The 26,180-nt window shown below is 46.0% G+C and overlaps 1 protein-coding gene and 1 non-coding gene across 3 annotated transcripts; both read left to right on the top strand.

Moving 5' to 3' along the window:
• Positions 1-1,811: 1,811 nt before the first annotated feature.
• On the top strand, positions 1,812-25,328 carry Lipg (lipase G, endothelial type). Of its 2 annotated transcripts, none has more exons than XM_005323073.5 (10): positions 1,812-2,181; positions 5,194-5,375; positions 6,985-7,164; positions 8,636-8,747; positions 13,775-13,996; positions 16,066-16,308; positions 17,332-17,452; positions 18,426-18,644; positions 21,097-21,201; positions 23,191-25,328. In XM_005323073.5, exons 1-10 carry the CDS (start codon positions 2,085-2,087, stop codon positions 23,210-23,212), a joined length of 1,503 nt encoding a protein of 500 aa, XP_005323130.1. In that variant the 5' UTR covers positions 1,812-2,084; the 3' UTR covers positions 23,213-25,328. The 2 variants fall into 2 exon arrangements, with proteins under 2 accessions (XP_005323130.1, XP_040129166.1); XM_040273232.2 differs by lacking the exon at positions 1,812-2,181 and adding an exon at positions 3,420-3,569.
• Positions 10,038-10,175, top strand: LOC120886728 (small nucleolar RNA SNORA51). The gene has a single exon (XR_005729823.1). It is a non-coding gene; the product is annotated as a small nucleolar RNA SNORA51 (small nucleolar RNA).
• Positions 25,329-26,180: the final 852 nt, after the last annotated feature.

Genomic DNA, 26,180 nt, shown 5'->3' with positions numbered 1-26,180 from the left:
AGAATTTTTTAATCGTAGTTTACTCCCTGCCTCAACCATTAAGGAGATGGAGATAAGGCTGCCAGCGGCTCATATTTAGAGGTCAACTGGCCAAATCAAACCTAGAGCAGAAAAGAGGGATCCTGTTACAAGATTTCCTTTAATTGTGCAGCCCGCCCGGTGCCGGTTTTCGCATCTGTACAATGGAGCTAACACTTGATCTGTGTCAGCATAGTTTGTCAATGGAGAGCGAGGGCGGGCGGGGGATGAGAGTGACAAGTCTGGGGATGACTAACATCCTATATAGAGTATTGAGTTTTATATTTAAAACAAAATACAGCCAGCTTGCCTCCTGTTAATGGATGATAGCTCACAGGAGGGACAAAGCGTGCTCGGATGGCAGCTGGAGTAACAAAATAACTAGGATAGGTCAGAACAGGACCTGCTTGCTCCGGATCGTTTTCCTCAAACTGTCGACTCTCAAACTGGAGCGTCGACACCACGGAAGGGGCTGCTGCGGGGGTTCTTCTCCTCTGGCAGGGGCGGGACTTGTTCCTCATGACTGCAGGGTTACTCTCGGTCAAGGGTGCCGCCTTGCAGAGCCAGCTGTCCCGGTTGGAAGGAGTCTGGACATTGTGCGCAGAAAATGCGTTGGTTCGTTCCAGCTCCCCGGCGCGGTCAGGGTCCTCCCAGGTTTCGAGACGCGGTGGCTCCGCCAAGGTCCCAAGCTCCAGACGTAGACTTCAGGCCAAAGTCTCAGGCCACTTTTAAAAAAATAATTAATTAATTAATTTTAAGTAGGTCTGTATGACAGCAAAATGCACTTTGATTCATTATACACAATTGCGACACAACTTTTCATTTCTCTCGTTGTGCAGGATGTAGCGTCGCACCATATGTGCAGTCATACATATACCTGGGGTAAGGTTGTCCGTTTCATTCCAACATCTTTGGGATCTCAGTGAAAAGGGAAGGATAAGAGGGGGGAAATGATGGAGGAAAGAGAGGAAGAAAGTGTCCAATTCCACTCACCAGATAATGACAGCGCGCAGCGGAGGCTGGGCCACGCGTCTAAGACCCTCTCCATCAAGTTAGGCTCACTCTTCCCTTTGGGGAGGGTCGCCCTCTATCCCTCTACTCCTCCACCCTGTGTAGGAGAGCGCCTACCACATTCCCGGTGCCGCACTAAGCCTTTCCAACATTAAACTCTTATCAATTTTCCCCAAATCCCGAAGTGGCAGGACCGGTCACCCGCGTACTGGGGACGACAGGATGGCCTTGGAGAAACTGGGTGTCTGGCTGAGTTTTGCAGCTAGTGGTGGAACCAGGTACTCTGAGCAGGTTTTGTGTGACTTTGAAGCGTGGGTCACAGCCCACAGTCCCCCAGCTCTGCGGGGTTATAGTCCAGTCACGACGTTTGCACCTGTTGCAGCACTCTCCGGGCTGGAGGGGAGGAAATGGTGGCTTCCCCCCAATCCCGACTCTCTGTTAGTTCGCCTGGGATCACGTTCCCAGAGCGCGCACGTTTTCGGGGAAATGTGCCCCTCGGAGGGCGGAAGGGCTAGTGGAGGATCTACGGGTCTGCGAGAGAAACTACAGGGAAGCGGAGGTGGCGGGAGTCGCGGCAGCCTGCGGAGCGGCCGCGGAAGCAAGGCCACTTGTGCCAGTGTCCACGCGGTGGGTGTGCGGGCGCTTTCATTCAAACTTTGGGGAGTCTCGGTTTGGGCGTCACCGAAGGCGTGACCAATCAGAGCCCAGATTTGGGAATAAATTATGCAAATAACCATCTGGCGATGGGTCAGATGACTTCAATACTTTAAAAAACTACCTCGCTAGGAGCTCTCGGTGTGACAGTGGCGAGCCCGGCTTCCCGACAGCTCCGAGCGAGCGCAGGTCGGCTTCTGCCGCAAGCCCCTCCTCGCCCTTCCTTCCCACCGCCCGCCGTCGGGGCAGCCAGGTTTTCAATTTCCACCTTCTCCTCCAGCTCTCTCTGGCCCATCAATCTGACTGAGAGAAGGGTGCCCACTTTTGGTCTTACTGACTCGGGAGGTGGTGGTGTTTTGTTTGAAATCCCTGTTTCAGGGGAGGGGGCGTGGCAGGGAAGGATGAAGAACTCGGTTCCTTTACTCTGCTTCTGGAGCGCCTATTGTTGCTTTGCGGCGGGAAGCCCCACACCCTTTGGTCCCGAGGGACGGCTGGAAGGTAACGTGCATCTATGTTTATTACCCACGCCCCACTTCTTTTCTGTGCTGGGTCCTCTCTGTCTTGCCGGCCCTTCTTTGGTTCCTCCTTGTTCCTCCGAAATCCTCCTTGCTTCCCCACAGCGCTGTCCATCTTCCCCATCAACCTGGAGCCACTTGTCCTTCAGCGCTTCTAATGAGGGCATCTCCTGGCAGGTCAAGAGGAGGCAACAGGCCGGCAGGGTGTTGTCTGTCTTGCCCTATCTCATCCCTCCTGCTTCCACTGTATGAGTCCCTTAATCGGTGCTGTCCAGCCACCCGATTGCCTGTGGGCAGATCTAAAACCTTTTCCTGTCTTTGAAGCTGGAGGGTTGAGAGGCAAAAAAGTTGTTGGAAAGAGCTCTGCCTTCCAGCGCTCCTCCTTTAAACCTTGGCCCAGGGTTTTGAAAGTGAAGGTGGCAGAGGAGCTGGCTTTGGTTTGATTAGTGCTTGCAGGGAGCATCTAGTGGGTGGCTTGGGTTGAGAGGCTGCCTGGCGTCCTAGCTCCTCCAGATTGTCAGCCTCTTCCTCCCCAAAGTTCTTTCTTTCCCCACTCTTCCCGGGCCTTCTCCTAGACTCTAGCTTTTCTTCCTTTTGAGTTCTGTATGGAAGTCTGTTCCATTGGAGGCAGTCTGCCTGGTGGAGTGAGGGTAGGGTCACTTGGAGCCAGTACTATCATTTAGTTAAGTAGAGAAAGGCTGGGAAATCCCCAAACCCAGCCCCATCATTTCATCCACTTGTCTGCAGAGGTCCGAGTTGGCTTATATGTGCATGGGGCTGTTAATGGAAATGAATGGGGGAGGTTTGCTTTGCCTAACAGGTTTCCAACTCTAGTGCTAACTAGAAGCATGACCCTCTCTAGTTTGTCTCCTGAGAAACGCTGAAGTTCCTTCCAGGTCCTATATTCTGACTTTTGATGATTTGGAGGCCATGCCATTCATTCGAAATCTATTTGTTGCTTTCCTGCTTAGTGCCAAGAACTCTTTCAGGAGCAGAGTTGACAGCAAAAAAGAGTACAGGATTATAGTCCCTGTCCTAGTGGAGCTTCCATGTCATTGGTGGGAAAACAGATGGTGCATTTATGAAAATATATATATGGTGCTTAGGGTTATGGAAGAAAAGAAAGTAGAGGGGACGTTATAGAGTGCTGCTGGTGGAAGGTGGTGAGATTTTAATTTGTGCTCAGGGAAGGTGTTACCCAGAACTTGATTGATCCTTGAGCAAAGGAGCTGAAGGAGGTGAGAGAATGAGCCACAAGGACACCAGGGTGAAGAACAGTCATAAAGTCCCACGGACTGAAGTGACCCTGGCCCAAAGTAGCAGGAATGAAGATAGAGTATTGTGGGGTCACAGATCGAGCCGGAAACCAAGGTGAACTTTATTTTATCCACTCATGTGCTTATCTGTGAGTCTGTCTCAGGGGACAGTAGACCTCTTTTCTTCTAGGCTTCCCATCTGTTCTCTGTGTGAGTGGCTATCCAGGTGGAAGTTGGGGAGCTGTCAAACTATGTCCAGGGTTCAAATTTCTGCCAGTTGGAGCTTTTGTTCATGACTTTCACGATAGCCTGGGTTCTGCTCATGTGCTATATTTTACAGAACATTATCCCCTTTTCATCTGGTATATTTCTTTCCACCTTCTGTTCCTTTGCCCCAATTTAACACCCACCACCCCTTCAACTATAATATGTTTTTCCATAATTTCTTTTGCTTCCTTCTTTTTATTTTGGGGGTGGGTGGGTAACTGGGTTTAAACACAGGGCCATGTACATGTTAAGGGAGTGCTCTACCACTGAGCTACATCCCCAGCCTTTTTCATTTTATTTTGAGATGGAGTTTTGCTAAGCTGTCAAGGCTGGGTTTGAACTTGTGATCCTTCTGCCTCAGTCTCCCAAGTAGCTGGTATTAGAGGCATATGCTACCATGCTCAGCGTCTTTTGCTTCTTAATTCTACAATAAATCAAGCTCCTGGGTGGTCATTTAGTATTTCCCCGATTGTAGATGACAGGAGAGTTTGATCTCCTAAGTAGTTAGCAAGTGATGCTTACCAGGATGACTGAAAGAGTGCTGGTGGGGGTCCATTAATGATCATTGGGAATAGTGTTGGGGTGACAGTGACTACCTATACAGGGACCATCAGTGGAGCAGGCTGAACTTTGTGGAGCAGGGCCATTGCCTATGGGGCACTGTGTGCAAGCAGTGCAGCTGGAGGGGTGCAGCTTCAATCCTTTATATAACCAACAAGCTGAATGCCTGATGCCTGTTGGTACTGCACAGGGCTCTGAGGATGCATGAGGTCTTTGAAGTAAGTGCTGGAATAGAATTGGGAACACAGGGAAAAGCCCACTGTACCACCACTGGTCAATAGCCTCTGAACTCTAATTGCAAAATCCAATATCTCTCAAAATGGGAAAATTTGTTGGGAACTTGTTTGTCAGCAAAACCTAGCCTTACCTGATCTGAACTCCTTTGGCAGCAAAGCCTGACCTGAGAAGGCAGAAGGCTACTTATAATGTTTATTTCTGCCATTAAATGTGAGCACTCCTATATTTTTCTGCAGAAATATCAGTGTCTTTGATTCATGAGGGATTCCCCAGACCCCACTGGTAGTGTTATATAGTAAATGGTATATGTTCTATAATGCTTTCCTAAAATACGCAAATTTCTGAGTTCTGAACCTTAACTGGACCTAAGCATTTCAGGAAAAGAATTGAGGATTCATGCTTTAAAAGTAGAACTTGAGGGAAAGAAGAAGTTATTTCAGTAGGCAAGAAGAGAGAAAAGCAGAAGCACCCATTTATTCAGAGCAAAGTCATTAATGACAGTGACTAATTAATACTGATTGCATATAGATGAGAGGTCCCTTTATCTACACAATTCTCTTGAAGGGTGAAACCCAAATGGCTTCAGTAATTTGCTCAAGATGGAATTAGAATCAGACCCTAGCTCTCTCACTACCCAAGCCACCAGAAGCATCTATGCTACTCTTTCTCCCCAGGTGAACTTCACGAGTCCAGGAAGGTCCAAGCTGTGTCCAAACCGTCTGTGAGTTTTAACCTTCGCACCTCTAAGGACCCAGAGCATGAAGGATGCTATCTTTCCCCGGGCCACAACCAGTCTTTAGAAGACTGTGGCTTCGACGTGACAGCCAAAACCTTTTTCATCATTCATGGATGGACGGTGAGCCTGAGGAGGGAGCTCTGTGGTTTTACACAGATTTGGTTCCTTTTGTTTTGGTCAATTAAAAAGAATACTGGTCCTTCCCGATTCTAAACCCTCTCCCCCTCTTTCCTTGTGGGCTGCTTGTATTTCAGACAGCTGTGAAGAATGTAATGGGCACTTTGCTGAGGGGGCCATGTGGACTCCAGCAGGGCAGTATTTAGTGCTGGCACACAACAGGCTTTCAGAAAGTGGGTCTCCTGAGGGCAGCAGCCCAGCTCCACTGGCTCTGAAGGACCCTCTAATTGCACTTAATTACATTGGTCAACCACTGCCTGGAGGGGGCCGTCCTGCTCAGCTAGGGCTGAGCTGAACTGAAGCAACTTGACTAGCTCAGAGTCTGTGAGGGCCAGCTGGCCTGGCTGGCTGGCTGCCTTTGGCATGGCGCCCTTGTATTTGCAGAGAGATGGGCCCGCTTAAAGGCACTGGGGCTCTTTATGTGCCCTAGCTGAGCAATTCCCATTGAAAGGCCCATGACAAACCTCAACAAAAAAGGGCTTTGACGCTCAGCTTCAGAAGCCCTTGGCCAGCGAAGGATTTATTCATTCATGCAATGACAGTCTATAGGAAAATGGCACTATTAAGTGAGCAGGTTTCTGCCTGGGCTAATTGCGAGGGGACATTCTTCCACTTAATGATAAGAAATTCATATCTGTTAACATTCTTTCTGGGTGTTTAGGTCGAACACCAACAGTTGCGATGGGGTCAAGGGCAGGAAGGGTTGGTGTCTACCTACCTAATGTGAGGAAAGGGTTGATTAAAGGCTTGTCCGTCTGTCCTCATCCTGCAGCCTCCGATTGAAATCATGTGTTTGAACCTTTTTAAGTCTTTCCTGTCAAAATGCAAATACAAACTGCCTGTGACTTACAAATGGAGTGCATTCCAGAAAGTTCTTTTATAATGTGTTTGGAACTTGGAACAGCCGTTTCCCATAGAAGCAAGATTGTAAATCGTGTTTGGGTTCCCAGGCTAGGCACAGAAAATCTATTTATTTGATAATGTACTTGTAGATAGGGTTCAGTCACCATTTATAACTTGGTTTCTGTGGGAAAATGTGTTCTGGATTCTAATTTGGAATTCCAGGGATGGATTTTCACTACTTTGGGGTCAAAAGAGATGGCAGAGATAGGTTGTGGGAAGGGGTCATTTGTTAACTCCGTGTTTGCCTAGGAGGCAGCATCTCCCTGCATCTCTAAGGGAGTAGCTAATTCTCCAAGGCAACCCTTCCGGGCTGTCTTTGAAGGATGGAGCAGGCCACTTGCCTGTGTGACAGGGACTTCATGCTTGTAACACTACCAACCTACAGTGGGAGGCAGCTACATAGGACACCACCTATGAAAGTTTTGATAGGAAAATCTGGGGATGTAAAGATCAATGAAAGAAAACACCCATGTAGCAATTCTGCCTCTGATTGGCTGTGCTCATGTGCAGATGTTTAGTTCCTAAGCAGTAAGTGTGAAGGCTCTAAAATCGTATGGGGAGAGGGTCAGCAATGGAATGCTGTATTCGTTGGGAGTTTTGAAGCCCAGGAGAAGAATATATAAAAATAAGTTCCCCATTTTCTTTGCAGACGAGTGGCATGCTTGCAAACTGGCTGTACAAACTCGTGTCAGCCCTGCAGATGAGAGAGAAAGACGCCAATGTAGTGGTAGTTGACTGGCTGCCCCTGGCTCACCAGCTTTACAGAGATGCTGTCAATAACACAAGGATGGTGGGTCACAGTGTGGCAAGGATGCTCGACTGGCTGCAGGTAACCGGGAGTGAAAGAACGAAAGCAGTCATTACCTCTCCCCAGCAGGATCTTAAATCTGAATGGCCTTAGGAAATACAGGCCATACTTTACCATGAATTTCCAGATTCTGATCAAATGCATTGGGATTAGCCAGGCAGGGTGTCACATGCCTGTAATCCCACCTACAAGGGAGGCTGAGGCGGGAGTATTGCACATTTGAGGCCGGCCTGGGCAACTTAATGAGACCCTGTCTCGAGATAAAAAAAAAATAAAATAAAATAAAAAGGGCTGGAACTGTAGCTCAGTGGTAAAGTGCCCTTCAATGTAATCCCCGATACAAAACAAACAACAAACTATACCAAAAATAAAAAAATAAAATAAAAACAAAGCAATAAAAAAATAGAGATTAAAATTTTTGCTGAATTCAGTATTATTTGAAATATTTGAAAGCCTGAACTTTCAGAGAGCCTTTTAATTATTGATAGATCTCTAGATTTTTCCTGTGACTTTATTTGTTGTAAGAAAATTTGCCTTATGGCTAGTTACTTGCTGATCTTAGAAGCTGATACTGTTGGTTTATTGGGAATGGCCAGGAGCCAGTCAGGTTTGTAATTTCAAATAACTTTTGAAGTCTGCTCTTGCCTCTGAAGCATGGCGGTGCTTAGGGTGGGAAGGAGGTTTGTTCAAACAAATGCCGCCTAATACCTCATTAAAAATATTTAGTCTGGAAAACAGATCCTGAGGTCCTGTGTTTACTTTTTATAGGTTAATGATTTGCTTGAGACCAGTGGACTTAACCAGGGCAGGAGAGACAGGGGTACATAGGATCTGGGCAATTCCAGCCTGGTTTTTCTGGAACTCTAGCAGAATTCTGGGCAAGATTCTTGAGCAGTCCAACTCTGCTCTGCCACAACTGTTTGAGAGAGTTGGGTCCCTGAGCCATGGGGTCAGTTCCCTGTCTCCTCACTCCCTCACAGTTGAGTGCTCTGGAAGGGAACCATGTTACAACTCTGACTTCACAGTGGGCTTGCGGTGAGGATGCCCGCAGCTCCTGGGCCCAGGGTGGAGGTCAAGGCCTTATGAGGGCAGGCCGAGAGCAATCCGCTGCAGGCTGTGGCTGGCATGTCAGTTTCTAATGAGTATGGCGGCTTTGACCTTCATCCATCCTGTTCTCTCCCTCTGCCCCCTCATACTGCCAAATAGAATAGAAAACATGTAGGGAACATTTAGGGGAAGGGTCAGATATGGAGCCTATAGTCACATCCTCTGCTCTGCCCCTTCGGCATTTGAAGTGCCACCAAGGCCTTGTGACCTCCCCGTCCTTGGCTGTGAGTCATGTGTGTTGCATGTTCAGCAATGCCACTGATGCCCTGGGGAGTCTCTGTGCCCATGGCCCCTCCTCCATCCTGAAGGACTTGTTGAATGGTGGGCGGAACTGGGGGCTCAGGATCACATTCTTCATCTCACACTCTTTGGTGACTTCCTGCAGGAGAAGGATGATTTTTCTCTAAGAAATGTTCACTTGATTGGCTATAGCCTCGGAGCCCATGTGGCTGGGTACGCTGGCAACTTTGTGAAAGGAACAGTGGGCAGAATCACAGGTAAGCCCTGCTTCCACCACCATCTGTGACCCCTGAGCTCCCTCTGCCACTCTCTAACTTGGGTGTTCTGAACCAGAGTGCTCCCCAATGAGGCTCGCCTTGGAACTTGGCAAATACCCAATCTAGAACTTTCCAGATGTTCTTTTCAGTCACAGAAACCCTTTTACAAATCGAACTTGTGCAGGGCCCCCATACATGAGATGATAGAGGGGGATATTCGGATTGAAGCTAGCAGGAATATGTGGTTGGTGTTAGCCTTGCTTTGTGAGCCTTCCTGGAGGAACTTCAGGGTCTCTGAACACTGGGGAACATAGTTTGGAAACCACTGGTCTAGTTTAACAGTCGGAGGTGAGGCGACTTACCCAGGGGCAAATGGCTGAGAACTAAGGAGCGGAAGCCGGATGGCGACCGGTCCTTTAGGCTTCTGGGTATTCTTTTCAGGTCTCCACCCATGATACTTCAGGGATTCAAGAGAAGAGATGATAGATTCTAGTTTATATTCAGCCTCTGATTTCTCTTTTATCCATCAGTAGCCTGTTGGTTAGCATATTTATTAATAATAGTTACTTGTTTAAAATGAGTAATTTTAAACAAGTTACTGTTATTAATAAATATGCTAACCATCAGGCTATTGATAATTAGAGACTTTTCTGACATTGATACCAGTTGGTCAATTGAAAATTGAGCTTACTATCTGTAAAATTGAGTCTCAGCGAACTTCCCCTGTGAGAATCGTTTAATGATTGTGAAAAGTGTGAAAGATTCTGTTCCATCTTTGGGCCCTAGAAGTTCCTTCACACTAAAATTAGTGGTAAATTTGTTGCCCTGACTTTCTCTCCTCCTTTCAACCTACTTTTACCTGTATTTGTACCTAGCTTCTCCCTCACCTGCAAGTACCAAGAATGCCCTTTTAGGCTCTTTTTTTCGTTGGTGTAACTGAGGAGCCCAGACTGGGTAATTTTTAAAGTGTAGAAGTTTATTTAGCTTCTGGCATCTGGGAGGGCCTTGCTACTGCATGATAACATGGTGGAGGACATCCCATAGCCAGACAGAACAATTGTGGTAGCTTGACTCTCTCTTTTAGAAAACCACTAATGTCCTCATGGGGACCCCACTCCGATGTCCTCATCTAATCTAAGCCTAATTACTTCCCAAAAGCCTTCCTTCCAAATACCATTAACATATATGTGTTTTGGGATCAAGTTACAGACCATAGCAGCTAGTAACTTAGAAGAAAAGATGGGTCATTTTTTTTCCCCTGTAGTGTTTTTATTTTAAAACAGGATTTAGGCCCTCCTGATTGATGCTTACCACAGGTTCTGTTCTTACTCTGACCATATAGAAAAAGGGGAGGCAGAGTAAGCCTATCCCATGTCGGCCTCAGTCCAGGCCCTGCGCCTGGTGGGTGTTACGAATGGGAAAACATGGAGGAAGAAAGAAAGAAGAAAAAAAGAAAAGAAAAGAAAGAAAACCCAAACAAAACAGGACTCTTAGATAAAGAATGATTTAGTAAAGACAGGATTTCAGATTTTGGCAATAAGCTGGTAGAGTAGTTTTTTAAAAAATATATTTGTGAGGCTTCATGGGACTGTCTCCATTACCGTCTCTGGGTGTAAGTCTAATATATGCACAGGTATAAATCATATCAAAAGACATTCATTTAGATCCAGTGATTCCATTTAGCATAGCTTGGTAGCTTTATTTTTTATTTCTAAGAAGGTGGGGCTTGAGCTGTCCAAAGTGAACTGTGGGAGTGTGGCCGCTCCTGGCTGCTCATTAACTGCGGGTGCAGAACGGCTCCACCTGAGGCCACTCTGGGTTCTACCTGAACCAGAGGTGATACGTTCTAGGGGTAGACCCTCTGGATTCACTCTGCAGCACTCGGGCCCCCTCAGAGTCAAGGCCCAGAGTGTCATTGGCAACAGGGACAAACTGCAGATCTGGTCTTTCCCTGCTTTTAAACATGAAATGAGATGGGACTATCATGAGGGGCTTTCCAGTTCTCTCCCCAGCTTGTTTGGGTGGCAGTTGTTGGGAGGGCTTCTCGCTGAGGCTGGCCAGGGAGCCTACAGAATGCTGATCAGTGCTGTGTGGAGCTGGGTGTCCTGAGCGGAGCCCATGATTCCAGCCCCTATTAAGCTGCCAGCAGCACCTCTGAGGGTATTTAGCTCACTGCTTTACACTGCTGTGCATGGAGGAGGCTGTCTCCCCATCTCTCCCCTCAGCTAGTAGAGGGCTTAATGTAAGAAATATGAATGAAACGTTCACTCGGGGTGGACTCTAGGCAGATGTCAAGTACTGATGCTGCCTGATGTCAAGTACTCTAACATAATTACTGGAGAGGTGAGTGGTGAGGTACCTCCTGCTCTCTCTAAATTACATAGCAGCCCTGCACATTTTACAGATGGGTACCGTGGGACTCAGTGATAAAATAACAGGCCCAATACCCTAAGAGTAGCAGAACTCTGATTCAAAGCCAGATTACAGAACCCACACCTAAGCAGAAGAAATCCTGCCTTTCTTCTGGAGGTAGAGATAAGATAGCTGTTGAAGAACAGCAGCTCAACCCTGCAAGGCCAGAATGCATAGCCCTCAGGCATTTCCTGTGTGTGTGTGTTTATTTTCCATTTGCTGGTTTGGAGGATTCTACAACTGATTGGAAGACGTGAGGTCCTCTATCTTCCTTTTTTTTTTTTTTTTTTTGCAGGGTGTAAGTTCTTCCTCCCATTACTAGTTTAAAAAGTAGATTGTATCACTATCTCCACCCCAAGTCTGTGGGCCATAATTGTGTGTCAGAGACAGTTCCAAGCACGGAGGCTGGAGGCCGGCCCAGTCTGGGTAGGTGAAGGCCCCGCCTGCCTGCTGGCTGGCCTGTGGGGCCCTGTCAGCTGCCTGCATTCCTGCAGCGCAGCTTGGTTTCCATGGTACTGCCTGTCTGGTGGGGACCTTTGTTCACACCAAGCAAAGAACCTCTCTTATATTGGTTTGCAAAGCAGAATGTTCTCTCTCTCTCTCTCTCTCTCTCTCTCTCTCTCTCTCTCTCTCTCTTTTCCCTTTCCCACTACTGCACATGGCAAGAAGCAGGAAGAGGCCCCTTAACGTCAGTACTGTAGTCCTTCCCCGTCTCTAAAATGGGTCATTGTGGTCTATCCTGGAAGAAGCCTGCTTTTGTAGCTATCTTTCTTTTGGGTTCTGGGTTAGAGATGAGCCCCTAAACATCCTGGGCTTCCTTTCTGCCTTGGTCAAATATTAGATCATCTAAACTTCTTCTGGAAGTTCTTTAGTTTCAGCCTCAACTAGTTCTCACGAGTAGTGAGTCCTACAAGTCATCTGCTCACTCTAGACATCTTTGCATTTTGTTTATCCTGAGATGACACTCTCCAGCTTCCCATGTGCTCCCTGGTTCTTTGTCCTGGGGTCCGATGAATCTGGTTCTGTTACCCGTCTCCTCCTTTCAGGGCAGAATTCTTGGCCACATCTCCTCCTGGCCTTGGAGCTTCTAGACTAGCCAAGACACTGTTGACAGGTGAGGCTAGCCAGGGCTTTGCGGTGTGTCTGGGGCATTGTCTTGTGCATTGTAGGATGTTTAGCTGATCCCTGGCCTTTCCCAACTAGATGCTAGTAGTTTTCCTTCTTACAATTATGACAAACCAGAATGTCCCCAGATGTTATTGAATGTCCCCTTGGGGGCAAAATCACTCAGAGGGCAAAACACTGTTCTAGACTGATCAGAGCCTTCTGTCTGCTGCACCTCACATGTCCTAACATTCTCCAGGTCCCCTCTGTGTGTCTGTAGGGCAAAGAGCCTTTCTGGTAAGGATGAATCCAGTTCCCATAATTACTTGTACTTCGCAAATGTGGCTATTTTCGACAAGTACTTAATCTCTTAAGATCTCACATGAACAGTATGAATAAAGGCATTCAGCTTCTATTTCATAGATAATACTGAAGCACAGAGATGTTTTTCAATAACTGGTCTACAGACCACTGGCTTTTGGTATCACCTGGGGAAATCAATCCACATTTCTGGATTTTGTGCCAGACCTACCTGTTAAAATCTCTAGAAGTCAGGGAGTTGGAAATCTGCTTTTTATGCTTTGCAAGTTCTTTCTTTTTTTTTTGAATGGTTTTACACTCACATAATTCAAGAATTAAACGATGGCGTCAATTCTTTTGCTATTACAAGTTTCCTTCCTCACTTATTTTCCTAATACATCTACATACAGATAACTATTTACTTTCCCATTCTTCCAGAGGGTGAGTTTTTTTTTAAATTTTATAGCTACATGGTACACCCCAAATTTTTAACAAGCTCCCCAGTCCTCTTGGTGCATTCTCAGATGTGAGGACCAGGGCCCTATGCAGGGCTTCTTGCTGACTCAACACAAAGGGTTTTCTCATTGTAGCTGCTAAACAGAGGAATTCTGGAGGCATGGTGTATGGATTCCATCCTCAGTGTTTTAGGGGTATTGAAGGTATCCCCTTTCTTACCATCCCATCCCTGGGCCTGATTCATAACTAAAGGAAAGGGAAGAGTAAGTCCAAATATAAATAGCTCCTTTGAGAGAGACTGAATCTTCCAGAAGGATGTCGTCACTTAGTTGTTTTGTAAAAATTCTGCTGAAATTAGGGCCGTGGAAGGCTCAGTGGCAGATGACTGGACTGAATGGCCGAGACGGAGGCAGCCCAGGTTCTTTCAAGAAGTGCTCTTGTTCTGACCACCCACGGTTCCTCAGAGCTGGTGGCCGTGTGGACCTTGTAGCTAGTCTCCTGGTTCTGCAAAGGCATCAGGTCACAAGGAGGCTTCAGAAGGCAGTGTCAGCTCTCCATTCACAGGATGCAATCTCCATGGCAATGTCTTGGGTCAACCGCATATGAAAACGGGTTCCTGATTTCATTCTCTGCTTCCCTGTCGGGATTCATGGTGCAGAGGGCACCTTCCTTCTGCAGAGTGGAATTCTACTCAAACTCAGGCCTTGTTGACCTCGTTCACCTGATGTCATCTCTCTTGACTTCTCCTGCTGCAGGGCTGGATCCTGCTGGGCCCTTGTTTGAAGGGGTGGACATCAACAAGAGGCTCTCCCCTGATGATGCGGACTTTGTGGATGTTCTGCACACTCACACAGGAACCTTTGGCTTGAGCATTGGGATTCAGATGCCTGTGGGCCACATTGACATCTACCCCAACGGGGGTGACTTTCAACCGGGCTGTGGATTCAATGATGTCTTGGGATCAATTGCATATGGAAGTGAGTTTCTTATCGTCTGCTTTGTGTTTGACTCAGTTTATCCAAACTCCTTCCAAATCAGCCAGAGCTGTCAGTGCTCCCACACAAGTCATTTTATTATTCTCACTCCTCCCACAGTGGCCCCAGTGTTGTGTTTCAGGTTTTGAGTCCTACTGTGTGCCTGTTAATAGCATCCATTTGCTTTCTTGTGTTTCCAGGCCACAGGTGTTATTGATTAATTTCTTTTTATGACAAAAGTAACACACACATATTTATTAGAAAAAATCAAGCAATATAGAATAGCATTAAGCAAAAAATATAACCCCCCCCATGCCTTCTTATATTTTCTCTTCAAGGGTGTCCAGCATGGATATTTGTGTGTGTTGTTTCAGGCTGTTTTCTTTGCAAATTTATGTATGTTCTTCTAATTTTTCCCAAATCACTTTGTTCTGCAACTTTCTTTGGTCTGTTGTAATATATGATGAACATTTTGCAACATCAGAGAAAGTACATTTATTAATCTTATTGTTTTTAGGCTGTATGATATTCTGTAGTGTGGCTACACTATATTTTAAGCTTTGGTAACATTTTAAAGAAGCCAAATCAAGAAGTTTTTCTTGTTCACTTACAATTTATCCTCTGAATGCCTGAAACTATTTTCAGCAGACTTGGGCTGAAGTCAATTTGCTGCTGAAACTGCTGTGTGGCCCAGTGACCCATCTCTCTTTGGGATTCCCATACTCTCATTGCCCTGGACGCTGGCAGCATTTCCCAAGTCTTGACTCCACTTGGCTGTCTGCACTCTGAGACATTGTGCTTTGGAGGTCCCACTCTCTCACTTGGTCTTAAGGCTGTTCCATGCTCCCAATGTGGTTAATGTCTAAGTAGCCCTGAGTGGCTGAAAGCCTCTGTCCCAGCTTTGGGATGATGACATTTCTTAAATTAGTGGTGCCAGTGATAAAGGGGCTGAGGTAGCATTGCCAGATTTTTCTTAAGATTACAGGAATTATTTCAACCAATTACTTGTTGACTTCAGCCTCTGGTTGCAAAGAACAATGATATTATAGACCAGAAAATTCAAATTATACTCTTTACTTTGCAACCAATTGTCTGTATGAACCTGAGCAAATTATTATCTTACATTTATGGGCTTTTTTTTTTTTTTTTTTTTTTTTTTTGGTCCTGTGGACTGAACGGAGGGATGCTTTACCACTGAGCCACATCCCCAGCCCTTTCTATCTTGAGACAGGGTCTCACTAAGTTGTTTAGGGCTTCACTAAGTTGCTGAGGCTGGCCTCAAATTCTTGATTCTCTTGCCTCAGCCTCATGAGCTGCTGAGATTACAGGTGTACACCACTATGTTCTGCATATGGGCCTTTGAATTATAATCTGTAGTTGAATGGTGTGGGCATTTTCTTAAAGGTTGACTAGTAACTATTTGTAGCCTTGTAGGCCATACAGTTTCTGTTTCAACTAATCCACTCTGGTGGTAGCACAGAAACAGCCATAGAGAATACATACACCATTGCTTCTTCACCTTTTGACTAAAATCAAATAATACATACACCAACAAATGGGGTTATGCTCCAATAAAACTTTAATTACAAGACCAGCCAGCTGGCCAGCCATATTTTGCTGATCCCTGGACTAGATGATGTGTAGCATTTGATGCCCTTCCTCAGTTTTGTGACCATACAACTCTGGTAGCATTTAGTAACTCCCTTTCCTCAGCTGGTCTGCATCACTGTATTTAGCACTTATTATATGAACTGTCTATTTCTCTCTGTCTTATTGGTGCTGTATTCTTACCAAGGGAGTGAATGATTAGGAGTTCAGAACAGTCGTCAATACTTTTATATCTTCATAGGAGCCGAGCGCATCACTGGGCCCGTATTAAGAATTACACAAATGAACATATAACAAATTGGAATAAAAACTTAATTAATTAATTAAAAAAAGAATTACACAAATGAAAAGACTAATAAACATAATAAACATAGCTCTCACTGAGAGAGTATATAGTGATTATAGATGGAGTGGGTCACCATGGAGAAGTGGCCTGTCCTGCATGGTCTGTCTTTTCCCCCCAGCCATCACGGAGGTGATGAAATGTGAGCACGAGCGAGCGGTACACCTCTTTGTGGATTCCCTCGTGAATCAGGACAAGCCGAGCTTCGCTTTCCAGTGTACAGACTCCAACCGCTTCAAAAAGGGGATCTGTCTCAGCTGCCGGAAAAATCGTTGCAATAGCATTGGTTATAATGTTAAGAAAATGCGAAACAAGAGGAACAGCAAAATGTACCTAAAAACACGGGCAGGCATGCCCTTCAGAGGTAACCTTCCGGCCCCAAAGTGGCCCTTAGTCTTTCTCTCTCTCTTTCTCTCTCTCTCTCTTTTTTTTTTTTTTTTTTGGTACCAGGGATTGAACACGGGGAACTTAACCACTGAGCCACACCTCCAGCTCTTTTTTGTATTTTATTTAGAGACAGGGTCTCACTGAATTGCTTAGTGCCTTGCTTTTGCTGAGGCTGGCTTTGAATTCATGATCCTCCTGTCTCAGCCTCCTGAGCCCCTGGGATTACAGGCGTGCACCACTGCACCTGGCTCCATTTACTTCTTTTTCTTCTGTTATGCCTTCTCATGAAACTAATGAAAAGGCATTCTCTAAGGTTCCTTTTCCATTTGCTGGGATTATAGGTGTACACCACTGTATTTGGCTTTTTTCCTCCTTAATATTTTGTTTGCCAATATATTTATAATCATATATAATAATTATATCAAATTATTGCAAATCAGATCCCATTGGGCATGTCCTAAGAAAATTATTCTTCAAAAATTAATGGTGAGATGTTCTTTTGTGCTGTGAATAACACTATGATCATAATATCAATATCTGAAATTTCTGTCTTGCATTAAACTTTTCAAAGCCATTTCATATTTGATTTCTCATTTGATTGCAACAAAACTGAACTAGGATGAACGGAGGATTACAAATGATTTTTATAGAGTGCTATAGAACTATAGTGTTTTGTGGGTATTGTTCTACACATGAGAAAGTTGCATATGAGGCTCAGAGAGGTTAATACCTTAATCCTTAGTCCAGGGTCACACAGTTAGAAGCTATCTAGGCCTAAATCCCCGAAACATCTCCTAATCCCTAAATTCAGGGCTCTTCCTTAGTGGTGACCTCTTCTTATGTCTTTGGACAGAATAAGACCAAAGGGAGGCTGGAGGCCAGATTGCACTAAAAAGATGTTAATCCCTAAAATCCAGGGTGCTGGATGAGTTGGTGTGGGTGAGGGTACCTGAGATGACAAGCAAGGCTCACCAGCATCTCTGATTTGCTGTCTCTACAGTTTACCATTACCAGATGAAAATCCACATCTTCAGTTACAAGAACAGAGGAGAGATCGAGCCCACCTTTTATGTTACCCTCTATGGCACCAATGCAGACTCTCAGATTCTGCCTTTGGAAATGTAAGTCCTGAGTTTCCTTTTGCAACTTTGGCTCAGGATACAGAACAAGCTGGCTCACACGGAGAGGGGAAGGGAGCTTTTGAACAAGTGCAGGAGTGACGTTGGATTGCCTGGGGAAGGAGCTGGCTGGATCCAGCCGTCCCCAGTCCACTTTCCCTGTGGTGTTCTCTCCACTAACCCTGACTCAGAACACTCTGGGAGGGAACCTCCTATGATGAATCAGGGGCGTGAGAAAGTGCTGGATCAGCTGGGCAGAACTGCTGTTTCATTTCAGGCAACGCCTGGCACCTGAGGCTTTAGGGAATCTGGAACTTGGTGAACGTCATTTCTGTACCTTTTAAATGATCGGCTGTGGGAGCGGCACATGACCGTCTGTTCGTATTTGTTGAGGACCCACAGGGACAACGTGTCCTGCAACATCATCAAAGGAACTCACTGCTCAGGGCTCAGGGTCTAGTATGCACACACTGACACACAGCTGGGGCCAGGGCAAGCCACACTGAGTGTTCAATGAAAGGGACAAGCAGGAAGGGGCTAGGAGCTGAGAGGGAGACAGATACCCATGAGCAGAGAGGAACAGCACAGTGTTGTGTGGGGATGTGACTTCCTGTGCCTTCTCATTGCTGCTTTCTTGGTCCCGTCTCCCCAGGAAATAGTAGCATGAACAGAGAGATGCTCATATATATTTTTTTTAATTTAAAAATTTTATTCTAATTAGTTATAGTGACAGTAGAATGCATTTTGACACATCACACATAGAAATTGTTTTAATAAGAAATCAGATGCTGTGGACCAAGTTCTTTCTCTGTCACTGTGGAACACCGCTGAGCTTTCACCTTGGTCCCATGGGAGGGACTTTACTTCTACTTCTCTCCAGTCCTTGTGGGGGAGGTGCTGCCACTGTGTCACCTGGCACAGTGAGGCAGTTTTTCAGGTGTCAGGGAGTGAGACAAGCTTCTCTCTCACTTTGTAGAGTGGAGCAGATCGGGCTGAATGCCACCAATACTTTTCTGGTCTACACTGAGGAGGACTTGGGTGACCTCTTGAAGATCAAACTCACCTGGGAGGGGACGTCACAGTCCTGGTACAACCTGTGGAAGGAGCTCCGCAGCTACCTGTCTCAACCCAGCAACACCAAGTGGGAGCTGCATATCCGGCGCATCCGAGTCAAGTCTGGGGAGACCCAGCGGAAGTAAGTTCTCCTGCTCCTTCTTCTGCCCCATGTCAGTGGTGAGCAGAAGGCTCGGATCTTATGCTCTGATCACAGGCTCTTGGCTGGGAGGACTAGGAAAGAGGGGCTGGAATTCAGCTCTTTTTCTGTTTTCCAAGCCCAGTGTCAGCCTGGAGGAAGGAGGGTTCCTCTGGGCAGGGGTCTTCAGGGGTGCTGCCTTGTCGATCTGTTCACTGCAGGGCTAACTGAACAGCATGTCCCACCGAGGAGGTCGGTGTGAGAGGACCTGGTTTCCCACAGCACCTTGTTTTCAGAGCATGATGCTCTCTCTTCTCCAGAGGGTCTGAGTGGGGGATGTAGGGCGAGAGTTCAACCTTCAAGGAACAAAGAATCCTCTGTGCCATGCCAGCTGGCACTTCTCCACTTCTTGGAACCCTGAGCCTTGCATGAAAGACCCAGACCTTTATATGTCAACTTCTGATACTGTGCCCCAACTCTCTGAGCAGGCTTCTATCTAAACAGAAGTGGAAGAGGGCTCAAAGCCAGCAGAGCCTGGGAGACCTTTGTCAAGAGAGGAGGGTTTTCTTCACCACGTCCTTCCCCCCAACCTCTGCAGTGGTCACTGCCAGCCTCAGGGTGGGGGGGAGCAGTTCCACCCTCTCGGTCCCTCTCCTGGCATTTTCTTCATTTCAATTCTTCCCACGTCTTCTTTGCGTCCATCCACCTGCATCCCAGCATAGCAGCAGATGGGCTGAATTGGAGCTTTGGATCCTTCCTCTGGGAACGTCTGGTCTGGGGGCTCAGATGGGGGAGACTGTTAGTACCAAGCTAGTGAACTAGATAATACTGTGTCTTTTTTTTTTTTTTTTTTAAACTTCTCTAGGCTCTTCTAAGTACAGCCTATGCCTGTGGGTGTGGTAGCAGCAAGATGATTACTTTTACAAACTATTTCACATATAATAATCACCCATTAAATCCCCATTGAGACTTAACAAATGTAAGCAGTTTTCCTTATTGGTTTCAGATAGAAGGTTTTGAAAGTAAGACATTATAGATACAGTTGAAGTCCCATTGTGCTCTTTCCTGGTCTCATTCCTCCCCTTCTTTCAAACCAATATAAACAATGTTTCAACATTAACTAATGGTAGTGTTTCCTTATTTCATATTTTTATGCCATTAGTATTTTTGTTTATATCCTTAAACAATATATGGCTAGGCAAATGCTCTGCCACTGAGCTATATCCCAGCTCTACAAGTTGCTTTTTTCATTGAAACTTTGTCTATGAAATTAACCCAATACATTGAGATTTAATTCTTATAAGTCATCATTGTACAAACACCGAATACTTAAACTTTTACCTTTTTTTTTTTTTTTTGTAATTACAAATAGTGCTGAGATGAATGTCTTGGGGTGCATTTTCTTTGCACCTCTGTGTGGGGCTTCTTTGTGGCCAGCTTACTAAAAAATAGAATTGCTGAGTTCTCATATATGCAGCCTCCAATATAATCAGCTGTTATTATCCTCTGTCCAAAGTGGTTGAAGGAGTTATCCATCTTAGCCACATAGTAATAGTTCTCCTTTTCCTTCCTTCTCACCCCCATTTTGGTGGGACATTCTTGCCATTCTCATCGGTTCCCTAAGGTATTCATTTGCATTTCCAGACTGTGAGTGATGCAAGCCATCCTTAGGGATTCCTGGGAAAAGTTTTTAAACCCTTCTAAATGTGATTCTTGTCCTGCCTCAGCAGCAGGGTCAAGTTCCTCACACATTTTTGATTATGCAGTCTTGCTGGTCAAACACCAGGGAGGCTACATGGATAGCCTTAGGTTATCATGAAATGGTTACGAGGCCCCTGGCCATTTCTTGTGATCTTGGCTGCCTATTTGCTGAATTGTACACTTTGACTTGCCGCTGGGTTCCGGTTATGCTTGCCAATGTGTATTTATGGAGCGCTGTCTTAGAGGCACCTGGAATTCTTCCATTCAAGGAGTTCACAGTCTAGTGGAGAAGTTGACTGTAGATATAGGAACCAACAGCAGTTTCAGGCAGTGTAGAATACTGTAAAATAAAACGACACAATCCTTTTAACTGCCCATCATAAGAAGTAATGACAATTGTAAAAACAACATCTAGATAGAATATGCCTTTTTACTAAGTTGAGAGGTCCAGAGAGGATGAGGTTCATGGGGCTTCCAAGAGGCAATGGCCTTGATGGCAGGCAGGGTTTGGGGTAGGTAGGGGAGAGGTTTGAAGCTGGATCCTAGAAGCCTTCAAACTAAGACACAGTTTGGAGTCCAGCAGTCGCCGTGGCCATGGCTGTTCTGAAGCTCTGGCATTGGCACGGCATGATGAAAACTTCCCTTTCCCGCCTCCAATTGCCTGGAATCCCGAGGGTATGGTCTGCATCCCCGTAGAGCTTTGGCCATGTCAGTGGTTTCTTTTTTCTATTATTATTATTATTTTATTTTTTAGGCTGACATTTTGCACCGAAGACCCTGAGAACACCAGCATATCCCCTGGCCAAGAGCTCTGGTTTCACAAGTGTCGGGATGGCTGGAGAATGAAAAATGAAACCAGGTAACCAGGACTCTCTCTGTGTTCTGATCACCTGTACCTGCTGGGCATGGGCCGGGGCACTTGGGCCATGAATGAGCAAACCAACAAGAACCCCTTCCTTATGAAGCCAACCTCCTGCTGGAAGGACGTAGATGATAAATCAGTGAAAAACAAAGGTTGTCAGAGGGTGCGAAGGTCCCTCTGCCTCTTGGTCTGCCTCCCCTTGAAGATGCTCATTGCCTGTGGCCCTGTTGGGATCAGGCTTTTTCAGTTGTGAATTCCCTGGGGTTGGTGTCCATGCCCCTCATTTTAGATGGAAATCTCCTCCGTAGTGACCAGGGCTATGGGAAGACCCAGTCTTCAGAGCTTCTTCTGGAATCAGGTTGGAGTGGGAGAAGCCTGGGAGGGAGAGGAGAAGTACAAAGCATATTTCGCTTTTTAGGTTTTCTGGAACCCAGTCTGGTGTGGGTAGATATTAGTGGGCCTGATTCACCCCTCTGAGAATCAGGAATGCTCGTGTGTGGAGCTGAGTCAGTGGACAGCTTGTTTGGCTTCAGTGTCCCACTGTGCTATCCTGGAATCCCAGGATAATTTCAGGCTGAGGAAGGCCCAGGTCAAGGTGTGAGGCAGTGGACTTCTCCAGGGAAACCAGCCACATGCCTTCTGAGCCTAAATGCTTGCTGAGGACGAGGGGAGACCATGTGTTCATGCCTACATTGAGCACTTAGCACATGCTCACTCAGCATCCAGAGACTCACACAATCATTTGCTTTTATCATCAACCCCAAAAGGCAGGTGTTGCTATCCCTGGGTGCAGATGAGGAGACCGAGGCTCAGGGAGATGAAGTCACTCTCCTAAGCTCCCCCAGCCAGTGATGGCACAAGGAGGACTTGGAGCAGGTCCTTCTCCTCTAAAGTTTGTGCTCTTGAGCGTGAAGGTTCTATCTGCTCAGACGAATCACCTCATCTTGGTCTGGATACTAATTATCAAGCATACTTGGGGGGTCCCCTGTGATTAACTGTCTGCCAGTCCTGAAGGCTGGGCTGCATCTCCAGCTGCTCTGTCTCCAGTTTAGGAGCATCAACAGGACCTCAGGCTCAGTGATCACAGGATGTGTGGGGTCTAATGACTGCCTCTCTAATTAAGGGACTCCATCTAGTGAGGGCTCATATGATTTTCCATTATAATTATGATTTCAATTCTTTTTATGTTCAAATTTATACCTTTCAAAATGCTTCCTCATATATTAACTTCATGGATCCCCTGAACAGCCTGGTTCATTGGCCACACGCCACACCCGGGAAGACTACTATTCTTATGATGAGGGTTAAAATATGTTATTCTTCTCTGCTCCAGAACTTCTAAAGGTTAAAATTGCCATGACCTGCCTTACCCTTTTACCTAAACTCCTTTTAGAAAATAAGTTGCCCTTTCCCCTCCCCTGCAAGGAACAGGAAGCAGGAGGATCTCAAGGAATAAATGGACACTAGGAAGTTGTGGAATCCCTAGACATATGCAACACTGTCAGTATTCTTCCTCTTGACATGGACATCACACACCTGCTCACTGATTAAAAGACAGAGGTTCGGAGTGGTTCACATTCCTGTAGCTGAAACTAGAATTGGGGCCTTTGACTCCGCCTTGCCTCTTTGTTGCCTTATTACAGTTTCTTATGTTTCTAGACAGAGGCAAAGAGGGCGCTTTGATAGTTCTCCTATCTGTGTGGGCTTGGGTTCACCTGCTGTGCTAAACATGTGAACGCATGGATTGTGATATACGCAACTAAGGTCCCAGAGAGGCTCCCCTCGGGTATTTCTCAGAGTGAAGCTGTAGCTTTGGGGGCAGGAAGGAGAAAGAAGCCGTCAGGATCTTGTCTGCTCCTCAGAAAGGAAATTGAGCAAAATAGTTGCCCAGGGTGTCAGAAGTGGGGTCGGAGCACAGCCCTGTCCAGGGCTGCCAGGTGCTGGTGAGCGAGCTAACGAACGCTGGACTTGCATGATTCTTTTCAGTCCAACCATGGAGCTGGTCTAAGGGTGCCTGGACGTGTTGCCCGCACGCGTAAACCAACCCCGCCGTCCAGCCGTCCGTGCACATGGAGCAAAGTTACTGCGGAGGACCCACCCAGTGAAGGACTCCTCTTGGACTTGACCTTGGAGCCCCTGGGCCCACCTCTGTTGCCTGTGAGGGTTGCCACTTGCTGCATGAGGAGACTGCTCTGCTGAAGCACCAGTTGCCGCTCTAGATGAAGTCTAACTCCAAACCTCCATTGATGTCCCTGGGAGCCAAGGCCAGACCTGTGTGGGAGCAGCAGAATTCCCGGGGCCCTCGAGCACACCCAGCAATCTCCCAGTGGCTGGGTGAACCCAGGCTTTGCCTGACCCCAGAAGGCTGGCTGGGCAGTGGCTGTGCTTGGCCTGACTTGGGACTTAGTGAGAGGTCTTTTCCTCCAGAGCTGACTCATGTCAGGATGGCAGTCCTCTTACCTCACTGGCCCAAAGAGGGCACCTTAGATCTCGCCTGGGGCTGAGGCCCTGCTGTGGGAGTTCCCACGGGCTGCACTGGTCAATAGTGGTTGTATCTTAGAGCTTCCGTCCAGCTCCTTGCTCACCCTCTGAAGCACACATCATCCGCTCTCTCCTGTTTCCATGGTTCATCTCTTGATTGAACAAGTGCTTATTGGGCATTCAATTAGCTCGTGGCAGTAGACATGTTACTCAGCCTTTCTCTTTGGAAGCTCATGGGGTTAGTGTTTACTAGAATCCCTTCCAGTTTAGTGACCCATGGGATTCCATGTGGTAAAAGACAGGAGGGGAATGGGGTGGGCTACAAGCTGTAAGAGTTGGGGACTGAGGCTTTAAGTGGTTCCTTTCTATTTCTTTTTAGTTAACAGGTGCCATTTCCTCCAAGAGTGACAATTCAATCACTAGCTGTTTATCATACACACAGGGACCACATGGCCAATTGCTAGACAGGGTTGGGATCTATTAGATGTTACATATGCTCTACATACTGTTTATTCAGAAACCTGGGGCTGAGGATGCATGTCGAGTGCTTGCCTAGCACATACAAGGCCCTGGGTTAGATTCCCAGGACAGCAAAAAGTCAAAAATGAACCAACCCTATGTTATAGAAAGTATCCCCTGTCAGCAGAGCTAAGAGTTAACACAGTGCTTTCCTTCTTGAAATATCTTGCTTTCACACCAATGCATTTATGCTATTGAGCTTGGAAAAGCCTTCAGTTCTGGATCTTGATTTGAATGAAGAAACATGATAGATGAGCAACCCTTTTATACTGTTCAAACCATTTGCATGTGCGTCACCTGGAGCAAGGTGAGCAGGCAGCTATTATTAACCTTATTTTATAAAATCAGGGCTTACTAAGATTCAGCTACATGCCTGGGATTACATACCAAGCTGGTGGTGGAGCTGGGCCAAGGATCCAGATTTCCTGGAGGCAAAGTTCATGGTTCACTCATCTCCGAAACTTCATGGAGCTCTCTATAGCCAATTCCTGCCAATATGCCCCAGATGTGACAAACATGGAATCCTTCCGGAGCCATCCATAAAACCCCAAACTCTTTTATTAATATATAACCAGGAGAAACCTGTGCCAAGAGGTTGGGTTTTTTATGGGTGAGAATTATTTGGGAGGAGGTGTGCTATCAGGTGGAGGTGGGACAGCAATTTTCTTTGTACTTAGATTTTTTTTTTTTTTAAAGGACACTGTTTAAATTTGCACTGTGCCAAAGTTGTGTCACTGTTGGATGCCAAACTTCTGAAGACATAACCAGTAAAGCCTTAATTCAGAGTGTGCTCCCCATCCACTGTGTACTTCTGCAACTGCTTTCTAGCCAAAGTGAAACTTGTATTATTGGCCTTGTGTCCCGGTTACTTCTGACTTCTGTTTCCAGGAAGGGGAGAGTTGGGGACCGAATCCTCAGTGGGTTGTGTATTTATACATTTGGCTTGAAGCCTTATTTGTATATATGAGTCTTTTTTTTAATGCTACTTAAAACTCTATTTATTTCTCAAATGTATATAATGTATAAAGATGAATATACGATTAGTCTTTACTTGAAGATTAACCGATTTAAAGATTTAAAAATTTTAATAGTAAAATAATAAAAAAAAACTACAAAATTCTTAATGGCTTGTCAACTGACTTCTTAATATATGGCTGCCCATACCTTGGGTTTGACACGAAGTGACTTCAATGGAGGATATATTCCCTACTTGATACTCATTGTTAGCAGGACATGGACGACAAGAAGGATAGTTATTTGAATCACTGCAGAAAGGTCTGAAGGTGGAGGTTGGGAAGAACAGGGAGGGTGGCTGGACATTGGGTGACATTAGTGAACATATAGATAAGTGACTTAAACCAAACAGAGGCTATTTTCTCTATTGTGTTAAAGCCCAGCTCAAACTGAGGTTCTGTTCTACATGGCCACAACAAGTCAGGCGCTCAGTTCTCCACTGTGCCATCCTCAGGGTGATTCTTTCATGTCCATAGCCCAAGGTATTCCCCATTACGTTCCCTTTTAGCCAGCCAAAGGGAAAGGGGAGCACAGTCCCCTCTTAAGGGCTTGACTGAGAAATTCCAAATTCTATTGGCCAGAAATTAATTTCGGAGTCACAAGGAATGCTGGGGAATATTGTTTTTGTTCAGGCCCCCATGGACCCAGCTCTTCAATGACTATTAAAGAATGAATATTGCCATCTGCTTCTCAGGATCCCTTCTTATCTCCAGGGAGATGAACTAGGGCACCCTTTAATTCAATCCTGTAGTCAATTTTTAGTAACCTTAAATTGAATCATCACTACGACGAAGTTAGGTGAATCACATAAATTTGACTTTATTTCTAAGCTTCACTGTCAAGACATTTAAGAATGAGAAGAAAGCTCTCTGTAATGGGTTTAGCAATGGTAGAAAATGGCTGCTCTCCATCTCCACCAACCACATCTCGACCTCCCCAAACCAGATGGAATCACAGCAGTA

This window comes from Ictidomys tridecemlineatus, chromosome 13 (assembly GCF_052094955.1).
Source record: "Ictidomys tridecemlineatus isolate mIctTri1 chromosome 13, mIctTri1.hap1, whole genome shotgun sequence".
NCBI classification, from domain to species: Eukaryota; Metazoa; Chordata; class Mammalia; order Rodentia; family Sciuridae; genus Ictidomys; species Ictidomys tridecemlineatus.
Note: the sequence above shows the minus strand (reverse complement) of the source record. Positions and strands in the feature narration are given on the sequence as shown.

Coding starts and splice junctions, on each gene's coding strand:
- Lipg (XM_005323073.5), top strand. CDS start 2,085: ATGAAGAACTCGGTTCCTTTACTCTGCTTCTGGAGCGCCTATTGTTGC. Junction 5,376..6,984: donor TCATCATTCATGGATGGACG/GTGAGCCTGAGG, acceptor TTTTCTTTGCAG/ACGAGTGGCATGCTTGCAAA. Junction 18,645..21,096: donor TCTGGGGAGACCCAGCGGAA/GTAAGTTCTCCT, acceptor TTTATTTTTTAG/GCTGACATTTTGCACCGAAG.